General features: G+C 35.1%; 1 protein-coding gene across 1 annotated transcript; it reads right to left on the bottom strand.

Annotated features, from left to right (window-relative positions):
* Window positions 1–471: 471 nt before the first annotated feature.
* Window positions 472–20467, bottom strand: LOC150076781 (LLGL scribble cell polarity complex component 2-like). Its single transcript, XM_090386650.1, has 5 exons — window positions 20453–20467; window positions 20200–20297; window positions 7081–7162; window positions 3069–3178; window positions 472–619 (listed from the first exon to the last, which is right to left on the bottom strand). The coding sequence occupies exons 1-5, from the start codon at window positions 20465–20467 to the stop codon at window positions 472–474; spliced, it is 453 nt and encodes a 150-aa protein (XP_090242776.1).
* Between the last annotated feature and the right edge of the window lie 1421 nt (window positions 20468–21888).

Genomic DNA, 21888 nt, shown 5'->3' with positions numbered 1-21888 from the left:
CTCTGTAAATAAATAATTTGATAAATCTATAATTATATTCATAAAAAAAATACCTTAGTTTCAAACTAAGTTTGTTCGTTTTTTTTTTTTTGTGGATTTTAGTGCAGGTTATTTTTAAATGCTATTAAATGAGGAAATTTCTGAAAATGTACTGTTTATGCTTCCAGATAACTATAAAGGTAAGAGCAGTGTTAACTTTATAGCTAAAGCAGTCCCCACATACTGCCCAGTTAGTTCTGGGCAGTTTTGGTATTAACAAAGTTAAATAAACAGTATGAATATGACTGGAGGAACAAACTACTATGGAGCTTACTGCTCTTAACTGAGACAAGGAATTATTTTTGTTTCAAGAAATGAGGTAAACATTTTATCTAAAAACCTATTCTCTAATAATAAACCTATTATAGATATAAGTCCTTATACACTTCATCACTTATCATATTATATGAAAGATTGAAGTGAAATAAAATCTTACTTTTGCATTACCACATCCTGATATATTATGTTGTCTGTCATTTCAAACTGCTTAATATCAAGTAGATATATATTACCACCTTCAGTGCCTATTAAGAGATGCTCTCCACTGGACTGTAGACAACATGTAAAGATTTTCTTTAGCCTAAAAAGAAAATTAAATTGAAGAAAAATTTTCACATGTAACACCTAGTTAATAAACACATTTTGTGAACATTTTCATAGAATTAGCTTGCATACGAACAGAAACTAATATTTCTGTATTAAACAGAAAGTATTAACTTTATTAGGCCAATATGATGTACTCACTCATTTCATATTCTTTGAGCTGAAGAAAGCAAAATTAATATCTAGTGTTATTGCAGATACCAAATAAAGAATCACAATACAGCCATAATGGACTTTAATCCATGATGGCTGTATTTTGAACAGAAATCTTTATATTCTCAGTAAGATTTCCATATGCAAAAACTGTAATTCAGTTCAGATTTTAGTTGCTACTCCAACTGAGAATTAAAATTAGGATTCTGGGCTGCCTAGAACATGTTTTCCCCACAATTTTCTTTAAAATTGGGTGTGTGTGTGTGTGTGTGTGTGTGTGTGTGTGTGTGTGTGTGTGTGTGTGTGTGTGTGTGTGTGTGTGTGTGTGTGTGTGTGTGTTGGATCAGAGAGCAAGTTATTGTTGGTAACACAACATATCAAGTAACAGACCAGCATTTCATAGAATTAGCTTGCATACGAACAGAAACTAATATTTCTGTATTAAACAGAAAGTATTAACTTTATTAGGCCAATGGGGAACATAGAGCACATTACATGCTTCAGCCAATTAACCGACAGTTCAATTAAAACAGTAGTCCACAAAGAGTCCGTACTGCAATTCAATTTTTGAATGCAAGAAATATGTCACAAAAGAAATTCATCACCAGCTCATGGAAGTTTACTGAAATTTTGTTGCAGAGAAGTCAGTAGAAAGGATTATGAAAGGAGCAGCAGGCTCAACAACAGCAAAATGTGCAGGCAGAAATGCTCTTGAAAAAAATACAACTATCAAAAATAGAAAAATTATGGTGTGTGAACTGCAACATGATTTGAATGTAATGTGGAAGTCAAAATCATTCAAGAATTAGGATTTAACAAATTGTGTGCACATCGAGTTACTTAAGCACTAATGGAAAGCCACAAGAAACAACAAATGGCTTGTGCCCTGTAAGTGGTCAAAAACTTTTCAAGTACACTGTCACAGAAACAAGACTTGAATTCATCACTATACTCCAAAAATAAAGACACCAGAACGGAAAAGAAATGCTGCAGCTCTTCACAACTGAGAAAATTCAAGACAGATGTCTGCTGTCTTGAACTGGCATGGTGATGGCTAGCTACAGTGTCTTGAGACTACAAAAGCATTTTACCCACAGACTTTATGCAAAAAGGCACAATAATCTCAACATGCAACTTATTGCACAACAGGCATGCACAACAATCTCAATATGCAACTTATTGCACAACATTCATGTTTATGCACAGCTATTAAATTAAAACATCCTTGATGCTGCATGGCAATGTATGGCCAGTCTAAACTTTTGTATCATTTCAAGCAAAAGAGGTATTGGAGCAACCTGTGTATAGCTTTAATCCGACACCTAACAATAACCACCATTTTCTAGTGCTGAAACATCTTGAAGCTCCATACTTCAAAGTGATAATGACATGGAAATGCCAGTGAGACAATAGCTAAGCAAAAAAGGACAACTAACTTCTATCAACATGAAACAGAAAATCCTCATCCCATAATACAATGTTCCTAATCTCTGCAGAGTATGTCAAAAAGGTACTGAGATAACAGTACAATTATGCCGCACTGTTCACATTATGGATTGTAATACATAACCTCGTGTTATATTCCTTGTAAACTTATTTTCTAACCAATCCTCATTGCTGACTGAGCTGTGCGATACTGAACATTATGTTTATATGGGTGGGATATTCTCAACAGTATTCCCACATCAGTAATCAAGGTTCAAGGTCTCTGTAGCCGAGTGGTCAGGAGCGGGAATGCAGTAGCACACGCTCATTGAATAGACCGAGGTTCAAGCCCCTGACTGCTAAATACGGTCGATCTGCCAACCCACACTGGACCAGCATGGCAGATTATGGTCCATCTCCCTCAACATTAATTGTTGAGGAGGCTTCCATCCTGCAGTGGGTTGATAATGGCTGCAGTTTACCTTTTTTTTTTTTTTTTTACATAAAAATCTGATCTTGTTTTGCTAGGTAAAACCATGCAAAACAAGATCAGAGCAATAGGTTGCTGCTACCCAAACTTTCTGCAGTGTATGAAACCATTATTTCGGCATAAGACAACAAATGATATCATATAAAATATACCATGCAACCTACAGAATGGGTAACCATTTTCCAAGAATTATTTGCACCAACAAATATGGGAGAACACTGTGATAGTACATGGTAATGGGGATTTATTAAAAACCCACATTTAAATGTTTCAAAAAAAAAAAAAAAAAAAAATCTTAGGGTCAACATCTATTAAAATTCTTTAAGTTCATAAACACATGTATATGGTATGCACTCACCTTCCTTCTAATGAGCATGACTTGATTTCTTCCATAATCCACTTTTCTCCTTTAAAATTAAACTCCCAAAGATGTAACGAATTATCCTCACATAAACTGATGAGATCACCCTTTTAATACATTAAAAGAAATAAATTACACATTGAAAATATAAATTTTATATTAAAAGAACAAATTAAAACATTGTGAATATTAAGAAACTTGGGCATAATTTTTAATTACTTTTCCATGGATATGGAAAAATTCTAACATTTGCATTTCCCCAGATCATGTTTTTTTTTTTAATTATTTTACATTATACATGCATATTATGAAATTAAAGAATTTTTTTTATAGATAGCTATAAAAACAGAAAATCAAATAAATTCAAAATATTGCAGTTTAGAAAATTCAAATATAATGAAAATCAAAATGAACAACATAAGAGCAATAGAATTTTACACAAAGTTTCACATGAGAAAGACAATAGAGTAGAATATGTGCATACATATTGTGGTGGAATAAGGTTCAAAATCCAAATATAAAATTCCCTAAGAATTCCATAAAAAGGTCAAAGTTTGATGTATTTTTTTAATTAAATAAGGGAATAAAATTTTACCTGAGTGATCATAACTGATCAATGCTATCATTAATGAATTCATATAAAGTTATCAACAAAGTTAATAGAAAGCAACTATTCCAATGAGTTAAAGTTATAAAGATAAAACCAAGATGTACAAATCCTCAATGAAATAAGCTAATGTGCAAACTGGATGGATTATCCAGTTTGCTCGGAATTTTCTCATTTCAGCAAGCCTATATTTTCCTAAATAGATAAGACTATTTCTCTAATGTTCAGAGATATACTGGTAATCAAATAGTTAGTTAAACTTACTGTATTTCATTATGATTAATTAAAAAGGATCCAACAATGCCATATCTAATTCACTAATCACAAAAAAAAAAAAGCCAGCAGCATGGTAACTGATATGCTAATAAGTTTTATCAAGCATCAATCTTTGAAAGAATCCCAAAACACAAAACACAGGTAACTGAAGGTGGGGGTGAGGGAGAAGCTTTTATATGCAAAACTCAGAAAAAAAAATTTGGAAGTACTATAACAACAAAGAATATTATTTAAAGCAGAAAATAGTAACTGAAACATTAACCAAGATACAAGCAAAGGACACCAAATCACAACTGAGAAAAATTTTAAAAATAAACTACCTGAGAAAGGACTAGACTTGAAATACTGGAAAAATTGGTTACACATTCTCAGACCACCATCAGTGAAAAATTAATATTACTGATATTCAAATTCTATACCTATATATTAACTACAGATATACAACCAGCCTTAATAAATAATAATGACAAAGAAAAAAAAAAAATCCCTTCACTTTTGGTAACAAGCTTTAGATAAGAACATGAAAGTATATTCATTGCATAATTTTTCAAGGGTGGATTACCCAGTTTGCAAGTTAACTGTGCTAGAAACAGTAAAACCTCTAAATATTTCAACAATAAAGATTGTTCATTCAATGCTTATACCATTACTCAGAAAATGGTTTTATATATCTTTTCTTGAGTGTTAAATGATGTTGCATATTTTTAATTATTAAAAATGTTATGCATTTCAAATGACTAAATAATAAAATAATAACAATTTTTGTTAATTTTTTGTCCTGTATAAAAATTGCAGAGCAGCACAATGTGTTTTGACTAGCTGCTTATTTGGGATTTCCTTGGTGCATCATCTGTAGCTATATTACCAAATTTACATGGTCCTACACTGCATTCTTCATCACCAATATTATGTCTGTAAAAAGTGTGTACTCATTCATGTTGTGAAGGTTTAAAAAAAAATCAGAATAACTCAGACTCCTATTCTCCTATACCTGCAGTTCACTAGCCTAGTTTTACTCTGGTCTCCAACAAGGTTCAGACCAAATCCAAATAAGTGACAAGTAGTGAACCCATTATGCTATTATGAAGGATGTCATGTATTCTGTAATAATTTCATCCGTGCCAGCCATCTGCACCACTGTCCCGTATAAGAGTCAACCATGTATCAAATTGTGAACTCTGGTGTCACACAGATGATAATAATAATAATAATAATAATACACAAAATTCACTGATATCCAACCATTATTACTGCAATTGTGTTTTCTAGTTACACTTCCTATCTGTTTACTTATTATATGAGTGTTGGCCTGCATCTATCTAATAAATAAGATAATCCAAATTAATGTAACCTATACTTACAGAAACCATTACTTATCAGTAAGCCCTTGAAGACTGTGTTACTCTTCTGTATTTCTAAATATTATTAGAATCAAAAATTGGACAAACTGTTTGTTTCTCTATAGGAAGTGAATCAACAGTTTTACTAAATATAAAACAAATTTTCTAGAGATACAGTAAAAAAATTGTTTGCAGCATCTAAATGCTTTATGACTTCATAGTAATTAATCAAGTTTCTAAGGAAAAAATAAATTGCAAGCATTGTTTGTTCTTGGCAGAACTCTCCTGAGAAGCTTTTATGGCTGCTTACAACAGATTATAATGGTTGCTATTTTCCCCACCAGATATTGAAAACAGACATAAAGACATGATATCAAAATAATTTTGATATCATATACTTGGATGTCAGGAAAGCTTTTGATACTGTTGCACATGGAAGACTACTGTACAAATTGGAGCAGAATGGTATTAAGGGTAAGTTGCTACAATGGAGAAGACAGAGAGTGGTAATCGATGGGTGCTGTTCTTTGTGGACTAATGTTATTAGTGGAGTCCCACAGGGTTCAGTGTTGGGTCCACTGTTGTTTTGTATATTTATCAATGATATTGATGAAGGTATATCAGGCTTAGTGTTGAAGTTTGCAGATGATATAAAGGTTGGTAGGGTTGTTAATGACAGTGTGTTACTGCAACAGGATCTAGAAAATTTGGGTAGATGGGCTGAGAAGTGGCAACTGAAGTTTAACCTTGACAAATCCAAAGTAGTGCATATCGGTAGAAGTAACCCCAGAGAAATGTACCAACTGTGTGGTACTACACTTAAGGTGGTAGAAAATGAAAAAGACCTGGGAGTAATTGTGCAGTCAGATATGAAGTTTTCTGAGCAATGCAGACAGGCTGCCAGGGCAGGTCATGGGGTTTTGCCAATGATATATAGGAATTTTGCTAGAGGGGAAAAGGAGGTGATTGTCCCTCTGTACAAGGCAATGGTCAGGCCACGCCTTGAGTACTGCGTACAGGTCTGCAGGCCTCATTTTAGGAAGGATGTAGATTTGCTTGAGCATGTGCAGAGAAGGGCAACAAGACTGGTGAGGGGAATGAATGGATCCTCTTACCAAGAGAGGCTTAAGTTCTGCAAATTGCAGCGGCTGGAGACTAGGCACCTGTGAGGTGATCTGATTAAGGTGTATAAGGCCTTGAATGGGTTAAGCACGCTGAATTCTGATGGGATTCTTCCACTTGTTCAGATTACGAACCTAAGGGGGCATAAATTCAAATTGAGGAAAGACAGATGTAGAATAGATGTGCAGAAATTTGCCTTTAGCCAGCGGATGGTTAATTGCTGGAACAAACTTCCATCTGTCGTTGTGGAAGTTGATAGGTTAAATAAATTTAAGGAGGAACTGGACAAATATTTAGAGGGATTTGTTTTATTTATTTTTTTGGCTGATGCTGCATAAGCTCATACACTTGCTTTCTTGCATCATATGCCACTACTACTATTACTACATTGCTTTAAGCAGACATAAAGACTACTTACAACAGCTGCTTTCAACACCTGATGAAAAATCAGCCATTATAATAGGTCTACCCATCACTGAGAACCAATGAATTCATACTATCAATTCTATGGTTAGCATGGGTGAGTGCTGTGGAGTCTGTATTCAGGTTAAGTTTACTGTATTTTGCTATATATATATATAAACCTAACCTCAACACAGTAATTTCCACTATAAAGATTATAACTAAAAGCAATGATTTCTTCAAAATGTTTGATAGAACTCACCTGCCCAGGAAGGAAAAACAGCTGCTTAACTTGAGATTCATTTTTATGTTGACCACTGAATTCTACTCCAGGTGCTCCGTATCTGAAAGTCTGTCAGGAAATCTGAACAAAGTTTCCATCATTCAACCACTCATATATGAAAATTATATTGAAATAATGAAAATAAAGCATGAAAGATTATTGAAGCATCATTTTTGGCCATTCAAGCTCATTTGCAGTCTTTATAAATTAAGACATTAACACAGTCTCGCTAACATTTTATCATAATCTAAAAAAATGTTTTTAATTTACAGGCATATAATATCTTTATTGCAAGCAGTGAATAGTTATATGGATACTTGATGTAATACCCATAACAGCAATAAACAGAACAAAAAAGTATGCAAGATAGAGACACCTTATAGTACTTTTTTCCACAATACAAGATGGCTGAAGCAACTGCAGTAAACACAGGTTGTTATTTTGGCTATGTATAGAAATGGCCATGCAAGTTAAAATGCAAAAATACTGTCTTTTAAAATATAGCAGACTTCTAATAATTTGTAGGCTCTAATTTCTTGACTTTAGTTGCCATCTAGTTGATTTTACAGCAGAGAAAAAGGGTTTGGTGTTAAGCTTGTAATTAATGATAGCAAGTTTTTCAGAAAACATTCAACTTGAACCTGGGGATTATGTTCAACAACTTGCTTTTTCCTTCAGATAAAAATCCTTTAAGGGCATAGCTGGAGTTACAGCTTTGCTCTTAATAGATATTTAGACAGTAAGTGAGTATACATGACTAGCAACTATAACTGATATTCATAATCCCAACATACTAGTAGGTGTCCACAACAAGGAGTTTGTGGTGATAAAAGTTATCCACCTCTCCTCACTCTTTACAGAACTAAAAAAAAATACACCAACTCATTACATTGACTGACTGACTATCTTCAAAGGGGTCCTCCTAGTTTAGGGCATTCCATCTAATTCCCAGTGTCTCCAGATTGCAATTTTCTGGATACGGTAGCTTGACTCCTTCTAATCACTGAAGGAGACTGGCTACAACAACCAAAAAACTTGTCTGCTGGAGACCCCAGGAACTAGAAGAATGCTCCCAAGCCAGGACTCCCTCCCCACCTATTCTTCTAGGGTCATCAACAGTAATCCATCTTGAAGTGCCACAATACAGAGATCTCCACTCACCAGAAGTCCCATCAAAATAGCAGCCTGAATCACTGAATAATAACTGAAAATATCTGCAGCCAACATCAAACTTCATTCCCTGCCTCCTCATTAGTTGCCAACAAAGTTCCAAAACTGGAAAGCTGGCAAAACCACAAATCTTAGAACCGGGTCATACATGATCCCTTCCAATAACTGAAGCACCCATAATGTGAACCAATAAACTAGATGAAGATGCAAAGGGCATCATCTTGAGGGCTATAGGGCTCACCCATTGGTTATGTAACTCATGTTTGGTAGTCAGTGTTGAGATTTATAAGCTTGTTATCAGGCAACTTAACAACACTATATTTCTAGATGTTTATGATTTTCATTTTTTTTTTATACTTTTAGCTCAGAAGAACCAGAAGGAAAACTACCCTTCAAAACATCGGCTTGATTCCTTTGTAACTGAAATATCTTATTTATTTCACCTTATTTAGCTTTACTTCAAACTTGTAGCTTTTCAATAATAAACATCCTCGCAGGGGTCTATGTGCTTACCACTTTTCTTTCTTTTATTATTTAGTTTCAATCAATATTGTCCACAATGTTCCTAATAATTTAGAACAGTAGCTTTTTTGGGCCTCTGCAGTCATTTTTAAACTGATGCCTAATTAATTGTACATGCATTTCACTATTTTCTTTCTCATAATTCAGAAAAATGTTCAAAAATATTCAAGCACAAGAGGTCTCTCTCTCTCTCTCTCTCTCTCTCTCTCTCTCTCTCTCTCTCTCTGTCTCTCTCTCTCTGTCTCTGTGTCTCTGTCTCTGTGTCTCTGTGTGTGTGTGTGTGTGTGTGTAAATTTTCGTGAATCAATGCTTAATGAAAAGCCCAGCTGGTTATCTTGACAAAGAATGATCTTTCTTAGCTAAAGTAGGCAGTGTCTCTAGCCATAATATTAGTCAGCAGGATCTCTAATATTATGTCTCTAGCCATAATATTAGAGATCCTGCTGACTCGTATGGCATTAACTGGAGCAAAGAGTAAATATCACAAATCAACTACTTTTACCTTTACTTTTCTTGGTTTCAACTTTTCCCTAAGACATAGATATAGACTCCACAGAATTTTTTCCTTTCATTTTTAAAATAAGCAAAAACTTTTTTTTTTTTTTATTATTATTATCTTTTGAAGTATTAACCTTTTTCCTGAAGTATTAACTTCTTAAGCAAATTTCTTAACGTTTGAAAATTTTATCAATAGCTTTAATCATTTATTACAGTTATTTAAAAAAAAAAAAAAACTTAACAGATATTTGAACCAAACGAATAAACACTAGTTTAAATGGGTCTATCTTTGAATATTACCATTATGAATACAAGATTATTAAAATTTTCACTTTTATTCATTATTTATTAAATGTGCTTACAAATATCAAATTAATCTGCAGTATAGCTTTGATTTCAATGATCCAAATGCTCCCATTATTCACATGTAAAGTTTTTTACCACTGATTACTGTTGTTATTGTTATTATTTGGTTTTTAGGAGCATTAGCAACTAAGGCCATATTGCTCCAGGATATGCGGTGGTCATTCCCTGACCTTTCCGCATCCTCCGTATTTGGTGGTGATGGGCTCGAACCCCGGTCTAATCAAGAAGCGTGTGCTACGCACTGCTGCCATCCATTACCTCCAATAATTTGTTTAGTTCTTCCGTGAATTTATTTAAGCTATTAACTTCCATGACAGATGAAAGTTTGTTCCAGAAATTGACCATCTGTTGGCTAATGGCAAACTTCAGCACATCTATTCTGCAACTGTACTTCCTCAATTTGAATTTATGACCCCCTCATCCGCACTGTATGAGTAGGAGGAAGAATCCCAACAACATGGAACTTGCTCAATCCATTCAAAGGCTTAAACACCTCCATCAGATCAACTTGTGTAGGTGACTAGTCTCCAGACACTGCAATTTTCAGAACTGAAGCCTTTCTTGGTAAGAGCATCCCTTTGTTTCCCTCACAAATCTCGCTGCCCTCCTCTGTACTCATATTCCAGCAGCTCTACATCCTTCCTAAAATGAGGCCTCCAGATCTGTATGCAGTACTCCAGATGTGGCCTGACCAATGCCTTATACAATGGGATAATAGCCTCCTTATCCCTGCTAGCAAAATTCCTGTATATCATTGATTATCCCATAATTTTGGGATTGATTATCCAAAATTCCTGTTTATCCCATGAGTTGTCCTGGCAGCCTCTTTCTGCACTTTCAGAGAACTTCATGTCTGACTGCACAATTACCCCCAGGTCTCTTTCATTTTCCACTACCCAGAGTGTAGTACCACAGGGTTGGTATGCTACTCTAGAATTACTGCTACCCATGTGCAGTACATTACAATTTTCAATGTTAAACTTCAACTGCCATTTCTCAGCCCATCTGCATAACTTTCCTAGACCCTGTTACAGTAGCATACCATCATTACTTTCACTAACCACCCTCACTACCTTTGTATCATCTGAAAATTTGGATATTAAGCCTGATACACCTTCATTAATAACATTGATAAATATAGAAAACCAGAATAGGCCCAACACCAAACCCTGAGGAATTCCACTAATAACATTAACCCATAAAGAAGCGTCCAGTTCGAGCTCTCGCTGTGTGTGTGTGTGTGTGTGTTTTGCCACCCCTTTATCCATAGCAGCAACTTGACCTTAATGCCACACTGCTCCAATTTGTACAGCAGTCTTTTACGTGCAAGAAAAAAAATCCTCATGTGCAAATGTAGGTGCAAAATACTCATTCAATTTGTCAGCAACTTGAGCAGGATCATCAACAGTCGAACCACTGATATCAAATGGACCAATCTGATTCATCCCCTTCCTTCTAGTGTTTACACAAGTAAACAAGCCCTTGCTATATTTCTTTGCATCCTTTGTAAAAGATTTCTCATAATCTGCCTTCACTTGCCTAACCTCCTTTGTGACTTGATCACAAACTAGTTGTATCTCCATAGGCTTATGTGTCATCTGATAATTTATGTGCATCCCATGCATTTTTGTTCTCTGCCATGAGTCTCATTAGTTCATCTGACATCCATTTAGGCCTATACCTTGAAGAGCATTTCTTAGTTGGTACAAAAAATTAATTCCTTGAATGCTTCCCATTTAGAATTTGCTGATGGTAATGTCAGCAGTTGGTCACACTATATAGAATTTACAAAACGGTCTGAAACCACTGTAATCATCTTTACAAAAACAGTCCCTTTACTTTTGATGGTAGTTACATTTTTACTTAAATCCCACATCAATACACTGTGATCAATGCCACCTAGTGGTTCTTTTATCTGTAGATTCTTAATGCATGAATAATCACTGCTGATAATCAGATCAAGAGTATTAATCCCTCTTATCACATGCTGCTGTAGAAAATTGTCATCGAGTTTTCTACAGCAGAGTGACTAACTCACAAGATCCAGTCAATATCAGGAAGGTTAAAATCCCCCATTATAAGACCTTCTGATTTACAGGCCAAATCTATTTCTTTGTACAGCTGTTCATTGAATCATTAGGCCTATAACACATGCCTACTATAATTTTTGCTTTCCCAGTGCTTATGTCACACTAAACTAACTCAACATTGCACTGGCCACCCATGTCAACTGGATGCGCTGCCTTAGATTTTAAGTATTACCATTTAGCTTTTGCAATTTCTACATTTAAAATATCGCCTAATAAACTGTTGTTTTTTTACACCCTGTCAATAGGAAAAGTTGTTTCCCACCCTCAGTTTACCCTAAAAACATCATTGGTCTACTTCTGAAACAAGTGTAAACCAACTTTATTTAAAGAGGGAAAAAAAAAAAATTTTTTTTTTGTTCAAATAAAATCAGTTTGTGTGTTTCAGGACACCAAAAAGGTGCCTCAGTAGCCAGGTGGGCAGGAGCAGCAGTGTGTAGCACATGCTTCTTGATTAGACCGGGGTTCAAGCCCGTGAGCCACCAAATATGGAAAGGTCAGGGAATGACCACTGCATATCCCTGGAGCAATATGGCCTTAGTTGCTAATGGCTCCTAAAAACCAAATAACAACAACAACACGAAAAAACGTTTTTAGAATAAACAGAGAATGGGGAACAACTTTCTCCTTTAAGCAAAAAAAAAAAAAAAAAAAAAAGATTATCCAAAATTTAAACAGCAATACTTATGTCCAATTTTAACCATCAAATTCAAAAATTTCAGCCCAAAAGAGGTTCAGACAATAAATAGCCCAAACACAGAAATAAGCAAGAAAGTTGGACATGTGCCTTTCAAGTGAAACACCATATAAGTAATCCAGCAACACTGATCGATTAAATGATATTATAAAACAAGTAGCCACTGTTTATGTCTAATGAAACATTAAAATATGAATTATAAACAGTATTAATATAAAATGCCACAATAATTAAGGAAATAGACTTATTCTGCATCTACCAAAAATGCACACACCTCATTTTATTATTCCCATTGTTAAAGAGTGCCCATACAACTCCTTGAATTTTTCAGTAAGAAAATAAGTTGCCTTGCAGGCAACTTATAGCAACAGGGCAGGGAGTTTGGAAAAATCATATCTTCTAAGTCATTAGCATTAGTAGAGGCATATGATGCAAGAAAGCAAGCTTAGCTGCATCAGTCAAAAAAAAAAAAAAAAAAAAAACACTCCCATTCACCCCTCCGTTCATTCAAAATACCTGTCCAGCTGAGCCTTAAATTTATTTAGGCTATCAACTTCCACAACAAGGGATGGAAGTCTGTTCTGCCAACCAACTACCCACTGGCTAAAGGCAAATTTCCGCACACCTATCCTACATCTGTCTTTCCTCAATTTGAATTTATGCCCTCTCAGGTGATTATTCTGAGCAAGAGGAAGAATCCCATCAGCATTGAGCATGCTCAAACCATTCAAGGCTTTATACACCTCTATCAGATCACCTCGCCGGTGCCTAGTCTCCAGACACTGTAATTTGCAAAACTTAAGCCTTTCTTTGTAAGAGCAACCCTTTGTTCCATTCACTGATCTTGTTGCCATTCTCTGTACTTGTTCCAGCAGCTCTACATCCTTCTTGAAATGAGGCCTCCAGTCCTGTATACAGTACTCAAGGTGTGGCCTGACCATTGTCTTATACAAGGGAATAATCACCTCCTCATCCCTGCTAGAAAAGGGATAATTCCTCACAGGGATAATTCTTAACACGCTTCACCAAACTAGTCATGCTTCTTTGCACCTCCTCAATAAATTCTATACTTTTCTTCAGATGCAACCTCCAGAGCTGAACTAGAGAACACACCTGCAATCAGTCCAAATGTTTCTGAAGGCATATAGCTGCTTGGCTCCAATTATTACTTATCTTCTAAACCTTTAAGCTCTCAGCAAACTTTGACAGCTTCCCCTCTATTCCCTGATCAGCATCTTTTAGTAAGATAAGAAACAAGATGGATTCAGGCCCTGATCTCTGAGAGATTTCACTTGTTACTCCAGCCAATGTCTACTAGGAATACCCATTTATGACAACCCTCTGTCACTCAACTAACCCTAAATTTCTCAAACTAGCTCAATGCAGATATTGAAATATTAAGAGAAAATAATACTCCTCTTCATTATGTTTCTGTCTGGGGGCACCACTGTATTCCCTGTGATAGCTTAAACTTGGTCTTTGTAAACAGACCATGTAACAGGAGTCATACTCAAAATGAAAGTTAAGTTTTCAATTATAAATTTTTTTCTGTATACTGCTTGTTTACATTCGGTATATTTATTCACTGCTAAACATAAGATTGCTATACGACTACCTATTTTCTGATGATGGATCTAGATAGTTTTAAAACTGGTCACAATAGTGCCTTTGAGTTTTCAATGAATAAGAGATTCACCATCTTGGTGGGCATTCAATTAAAAAGCAATATTAGTAATTTCAGGTCAATTTGCATATAAACATGGTTCTAGACAGTATGAATCAGAGCTGTAATACTCAATGTTCTACGTTGATATTAATATTTGTAAAATAATAAGAGGAGTTTACCTTAATATAGTACGTAGAACACTTCCGTATGATACTCTCCAGAAATTAAAACAAAAAAAATCGAAAATTTACATTAGAGTAAAAAATAAATAATTAAAAACCAATTTAACACAATTAAAAATCAAAAAGAATCTAACGAAATATTCAAAACGATTTTCCTTCCTGAAGCTGACAACGCTTTTCGACCTTATGTCGTGATCACAAGAATGAAAATTACCGAATAGGGTTGAACCTGAAACTTAAATAGTGATTATTTGTCTTCATGCATGCACGTAAAAAAGGTCCATGCATCAGCGATCAAATATGGCCGCCGAACATTAACAGAATTCTCGTGTAATTTAATTTCTACAGTTTCTGCAATTAATAGTCACGTATAATTACATTGAACATTAAGTATTTTGGCCTCGTTAAATAAAAAAGTATGTTTTTCGTTAATGGCACGTAAGGCTAATTCTGACGCTGCTGAACGAGAAGCACGAACTGAGGCTTCATGTTGATTTATACGAATGTTCAGAGACAATCATGTCGAACCTTGGTAAGACGAGTCGCAATTACCGCAAGAAATGTTGTATACCAGATCATTAATTTGTGTTGCAAATGTGGAAAGAACCGAGCGATTGTTCAGTATAGTGTGTAATTTCCACATTGGCCTGGCCACAATTTTAAATTCGGTATCTTTAAAGAATCTATTAAGCTGTTTGTGCCACTGTTCAACATATGGGACAGAAATAAAGTATTTTTCGATATTACTATTGTTGGTTGGTGTAGTATTTTGTATCCTATCCTTAGCCTGTACCCTAATTCGGTTTATTGTGGCAAGGGGATAACCCCTATTTAAAAACCTGCTAGTTAATATTTGTATTTCTGAGCCCAAAGCAGATTCCGTCGTTGAATATTTATAGGCATTTAGAAATTGATTAAAGATAATTGATCTTTTGTAGGTTTTCAATAGATGCTAAATTGGATTTTATTCAAGTCCCGAGTAAGCGTGAAATTTAGTTAGAAAGTTTAATGACTTTGTATCCATATTCTCCCTTTCCAATGTAAATTTGAGTCTAGAATGAATATTATAAAACGAATGTAAAATGTCTTGGATAGTACTACTATCAGCAATAAAGAACATCGTCTAAATACCTCCCGTAGTATGTGATCTCTCAACGATTGAGCATATACATTTGACACCTTTTCAACCCCGTATCACATACTATGGGAGGTATTTAGACGATGTTCTAGTTATTACTGATAGTAGTACTATCTGAGACATTTTACATTCGTTTAATAATATTCATTCTAGACTCAAATTTACATTGGAAAGGGAAAATCAAAAACCTACAAACACCGGGTATGCTTCTATATTATAATAGCTATCACCTGTTCACCTACAAAAGATCGATTATCTTTAATCAATTTCAAAATGCCTATAAATATTCAACGACGGAATCTGCTTTGCACTCAAAAATACAAATATAAACTAACAGGTTCTTAAACAGGGGCTATCCCCTTGCCACAATAAACTTAATTAGGGTACAGGCTAAGGATAGGATACAAAATACTACACCAACCAACAACAGTAATATCGAAAAATACTTTATTTCTGTCCCATATGTTGAACAGTGGCACAAACAGCTTAATAGATTCTTTAAAGATACCGAATTTAAAATGTGGCCAGGCCAATACGGAAATTACACACTGTACTGAACAATCGCTCGGTTCTTTCCACATTCACAACACAAATTAATGATCTGGTATACAACATTTCTTGCGGTGATTGCGACTCGTCTTACCAAGGTTCGACATGATTGTCTCTGAATATTCGTGTAAATCAACATGAAGCCTCAGTTCGTGCTTCTCGTTCAGCGTCAGAATTAGCCTTTCATGCCATTAACGAAAAACATACTTTTTTATTTAACGAGGCCAAAATACTTACTGTTCAACGTAATTATACGTGACTATTAATTGCAGAAACCGTAGAAATTAAATTACACGAGAATTCTGTTAATGTTCAGCGGCCGTATTTGATCTCTGATGTGTGGACCTTTATGCGCATGCACGAAGACAAATAATCGCTATTTAAGTTTCAGGTTCAACCCTATTCGGTCATTTTCATTCCTGTGATCACGACATACGGTCGAAAAGTGTTGTCAGCTTCAGGAAGGAAAATTGTTTTGAATATTTTCGTTAGATTCTTTTTAATTGTGTTAAATTGGTTTTTAATTATTTATTTTTTACTCTAATGTAAGTTTTCGATTTTTTCGTTTTAATTTCTGGAGAGTATCATACGGAAGTGTTCTACGTACTATATTGAGGTAAACTTCTCTTATTATTTTACAATATAAACATGGTTCTAAAGAGCACAAGCTGAAGCCCTGTCATTGTCTCAGAACGATAATAGTGTCTTAAGAGAGTAAAGACAGGAAAACATAATGAAATAAGCATTTTTTAAAACTACTTCCACAGCCATGACAAAATAGCAACTCACTTTTTTGTCACTAAAATAATAATCATTATCTCAATGATATCAAATGAGATTTATAAATTGGATAGGATAAAACAGAACTACAGTTCAGGGTTGCGGGCACTCCGTAAGCATATGGAGTATATACATAGAGAACACCAAAGGATGGCTCTGACTTTTGGTGTTTGTAGGCACTTGTCTTATATACCTGGGTACTCTTTATTTAGTGTTTTGAGGCCTGACTACTTTTTATCAAACATTAAAATGCCCTTGTGTTAAATCTATTTTTTGTTTTTAAATTCTGAATATAAATTTTGTATTGAAGTTAAATCTGAGAAGGGAATTGTGTGGAATTACTAATAAGTAGGTTTAGTAGATTTTAGATTTTTGAAGGAGATACTAAGCTACAACACCAAAGAGACCCTGTTGTACCACACAAACATACAACTTCAATGTGATACAATAGGGTCTCTCTGGTGACAGCTTGGTATCTCCTACAGCAGTTCGGTAAAGTTATAAATTTATCCTAAACACAAAATCAAGCCCTGAAGATGGATTTCAACACAGAAATCTGAAACGTAGCCAATTTATTTGGTCGTTGGAACTGCTTGGGTCTACCATAATAATTTTTTTTTTTTTTTTTTATGAAAACCCCAAACACGAAAGGTATCAAAACCCATAGTACTTAGTACCGCGCATGGGTTGAAGGAGAAGTATGGGGGAGGGGGATGCCGGAGACTTTGCTCTAGAGACTAAACATGGGTTTCACCACTTCAAGCCTCCAATAAGCAAAGTGGTGGTATTTCACCGGTTGATGAAAGTCATCTACCACCTAATTGTCCTCTTGTTTCAATAAACAAATGAAATAGTTCACGTGGTAAAGTGTCTTTACTAAACCTACTTAGTATTGAAGTTATTTCCACAACACTTATTCCAAGACTAACTTACTCACAATTACTTACCAAAATTAACATAAAAGATCATTAAAATAAAGAATTTATCTTAGAAATCTGTGTAGAATTTCATTGTTGGAATGAAATCAAGGTAATCTGAATTATATTTTTTGAAGTTCCTGTTTTTTGTAGGTAGTAGTAGTAGTGGCATGTGATGCAAGAAAGCAAATGTATGAGCTTATGCAGCATCAGCCAAAAAAAAAAAAAAAAAAAAAAAACACACCATTCCCTCCAAATGCCTGTCCAGTTCCTCAAATTTATTGAACCTATCAACTTCCACAACGACAGATGGAAGTTTGTTCCAGCAATTAACCACCCGCTGGCTAAAGGAAATTTCCGCACATCTATTCTACATCTGTCTTTTCTTAATTTGAATTTATGTCCCCTTAGATTCGTAATCTGAACAAGTGGAAGGATCCCATCAGAATTCAGCGTGCTCAACCCATTCAAGGCCTTATATACCTCAATCAGATCACCGCGCAGGTGCCTAGTCTCCAGCCACTGCAATTTGCAGAACTTAAGCCTCTCTTGGTAAGAGGATCCCTTCATTCCCCTCACCAATCTTGTTGCCCTTCTCTGTACACGCTCAAGTAAATCTACATCCTTCCTAAAATGAGGCCTCCAGACCTGTACGCAGTACTCAAGCCGTGGCCTGACCATTGCCTTATACAGAGGGATAATCACCTCCTTTTCCCTGCTAGCAAAATTCCTATATATCATTGACAAAACCCCATGACCTGCCCTGGCAGCCTGTCTGCATTGCTCAGAAAACTTCATATCTGCCTGCACAATTACTCCCAGGTCTTTTTCATTTTCTACCACCTTAAGTGTAGTACCACACAGTTGGTACGTTTCTCTGGGGTTACTTCTACCCATATGTAGTACTTTGCATTTGTCAAGGTTAAACTTCAGTTGCCACTTCTTAGCCCATCTGCCCAAATTATCTAGATCCTGTTGCAGTAGCACACTGCCATTACGGTCATTAACAACCCTGCCAACCTTTGTATCATCTGCAAACTTCGACATTAAGCCTGATATACCTTCATCAATATCATTGATAAATATACAAAACAACAGTGGACCTAACACCGAACCCTGTGGGACTCCACTAATAACATTAGTCCAAGAAGAGCAGCACCCATTGATTACCACCCTCTGTCTTCTAGCACTTAACCATCCTTTTATCCATTGTAGCAACTTACCCTTAATACCATTCTGCTCCAATTTGTACAATAGTCTTAAATGTGCAACAGTGTCAAAAGCTTTCCTGAAATCCAAATATATGATATCAAAATTATTTTTCGCATCCAGTTCCTTTGTAACCACATCATAATATCCTATCAAATTTGTCAGACAAGACTTTCCCTTAACAAACCCATGCTGTGTCTGAATTATTGCTGCAGTCTTGTCTAGATGATCCTGCAATGCATCCTTAACCAGTGACTCCATTATTTTACCCAGAACAGAAGTTAAACTAACTGGTCCTACATATAATGCCTAATGAAAAATATGCCAATGTCCTGTGCACTCATGCAGTGTCCTCAATCCTGAAATAGTCTTATATTTTGTGTATATCATGCTCAAAATATGGAAATTCAAAGATAACAATAATGAGTGAAAAAAAAGTGTTTCAATCAAAAGGCAGATGGGCTGAGAAGTGGCAACTGAAGTTTAACAATGACAGATGCAGAGTACTGCATATGAGTAGTAGTAAACCCAGAATAACATCACCTGTGTGATACTACATTGAGGGTATACAAAAAAAAAAAAGTGTATATAAAAAACAAAAAACCTGGGTAATTGTGAAGTCAGAGAGTTCTCCAACCAGTGCAGACAGGCTGCTATGACAGCTCAACAGTTTAGTCAGTGATATACAAGAATTTTGCCAGCAGGAATAAGGAGGTGATTATGCTGTTGTATGAGATAACCATTAGGCCACATATTGAATACTGCACAGAGGCCTGGAAGCCTCATTTTGAGAAAGTTATGGATGGTTGGAATGGGCACAAGAAAGGGAGAGTTTAATAATGAGGGACAAAAAAAAAAAAAAAAAGGTACTCATACCAAAAGAGTTCTGCAAAACTGCAGCATCTAGAAACTAGGCACATGCAGGGTGACCTGACTGAGCTGTTTAAGGCTTTGAATGGATTGAGTAAGTTTATGGCATCCTTTCTCTTGTTCAGACAACATACAAATGAGCTTAATTTTAATTGAGAAAGATTGGTTACAGGACAGATGTCCAGAAATTTATTTTCAGCCAGCAAGTAGCTGATTGTTGAATCAAACTTCCATATGGTGTTGTGAAAGTGGGTAGTTTGAATAAATTTAAACTAGACAAATTATTAGCAGAATTGGACAGGTGATGTGAAAAGTGGAGTTTTTTTGGTGATGCTGTATTAGCTTGCTTTCTTGCATAATTTGCCATACTAATAGAGGCCACAAAAAATATATTAATAAATAAACACAAATTTAGATATGCATTTAAAGTAAAATAATTAAGGATACATTCTAATTGTTCCAGTAACAGTTCCAATTGCCATAAGATGCAATTCATTATCCCATGCAAGTGCAGTTGGCCTGTGAGGAAATCCATGTGGAACAGTCTGGAAAAAAATTATTTATTAATTAATTACAAATCTAAACTTTTTTTCCCTTTTACACTAAAGTAAAGGAAAACATTTTATAATTTGAAAAATATCTAAGTAAACATTCATGATTAAGAAATGGGAAAACTGGTGGAAAAATTTCCAAAAAATACCACACTGATCCACATATTAGTAGTAATGCAGTGCAATTACTATAGAAATTGTCATTTATGGTAGAATAGGAGTTGAATAAAATACTCAACATGTTAGATAGTTTACTATGCAACTACAGTATATGCATTTATATGTAACAAGTTGCAAAAGCAACTAACTGGAGTGGGGAAATTTAGCTGTTGAAAATGCTAAAAGCCAGCTATAATGCCTAAAATAATGCAAAAATATCACAGAATAGAACAGAGGAAACCCCTCAAATGATAGTTGAGGGCTGAAAAAATATTATTCAGATAGGACAATTTAAAGTGTATTTATTTTAGATTACAAATGAATGAATAATATAGGAAATTACTTGGATACACTAGGATCGTAAGCCCAGATAACTGGGTCTCCTTCTGGAAAGAAAGACTAGGCAGAGTATCATTGGGAAAATCCAATAGGTATACATTAATAAACAAAAATTTAGATTACTTTGGGGGAGGGGGTAACATTATCTACAAATTATGCATTAAAATAATTTTCCTCCTGATGATATTTATTCAGCCAATGGGAAAAGAGAGATGCAGGTTACGTGTAACACGTAACAGAAGCTTGTTTTACTGTAGTAAAACAAGCTTCTCTTTAAGCGTGGTCATGCACTATGTTTATCTAACACGACCACACAGTACCATCCTTGATTTCCATATGTAACATATTTATTTAAATAAACTAAACGCAACAAGTCACAATATTTTAAGATTCTATAATATCGGTGTAGATACACCATAGACAACTCTTAAAGAAAAACTATGATCATAGTGATGGCACCCACTGATGAAAAGCCAACTAGCTTTTAAACAGTGCTGTCTGGGTGGTGGTTCCCACCGAGAATAAGTAACAATAGTCTTCTCTATTAGTGAAGCATTACTTATTTGAGGTAGTGCAATACATGGTAACTCGTGAAGGATGAGCACATTATGAGATACAGATGAAATGATGCTTTTCACACTATGATTGTAGTTTTTCTTTAAGTTATCTATGGTGTATCTACACCGATATTATATAGATATAGTAACGTATTTATAGCTGAGGAACACACAGTGTCGAAAGCTTCTGTAAGTATTTTATTTTATCAAAAGAAGCCCCCCTAGTTATTATTATTAGCCATATGGTGCAAGGAAGCCTGAGGCTTATGCTGCACCAGCCAAAAAAAAATTTGAGTACCCTGAGAGAGACAGAGAGAGAAGTAGGAGGGAATCACCAAAAAAAAGAGAATGATGATATCCAGCTCAGGACCCTGGGTGTGCCAAGCCCATACTCACCAGATGTGAGCCACTGGAGTTACAAGCTACTTTTGACTAAAATTGTTGTTTATGAAAATGACAAGTAAAAATTTGTAGTATGCATAGTTTTTGTTATATTTCACTTTTTATTATACAATTTGAAATAGTAACAT

The sequence above is a fragment of the Mastigoproctus giganteus genome, chromosome 12, assembly GCF_048544385.1.
Source record: "Mastigoproctus giganteus isolate SK-2022 chromosome 12, ASM4854438v1, whole genome shotgun sequence".
Classification (NCBI taxonomy): Eukaryota; Metazoa; Arthropoda; class Arachnida; order Uropygi; family Thelyphonidae; genus Mastigoproctus; species Mastigoproctus giganteus.
The sequence above is the reverse complement of the archived record's forward strand: the minus strand, read 5'-3'. Positions and strand labels throughout refer to the sequence as shown.

Excerpts from the sequence above, each read along its gene's own strand:
- LOC150076781 (XM_090386650.1), bottom strand. Across the intron at positions 3,179-7,080 it reads TGTTTTTCCTTCCTGGGCAG|GGTGATCTCATCAGTTTATG; the intron begins GTGAGTTCTATC and ends ATGTATTAAAAG. Across the intron at positions 620-3,068 it reads TCATGCTCATTAGAAGGAAG|GCTAAAGAAAATCTTTACAT; the intron begins GTGAGTGCATAC and ends TTTTCTTTTTAG.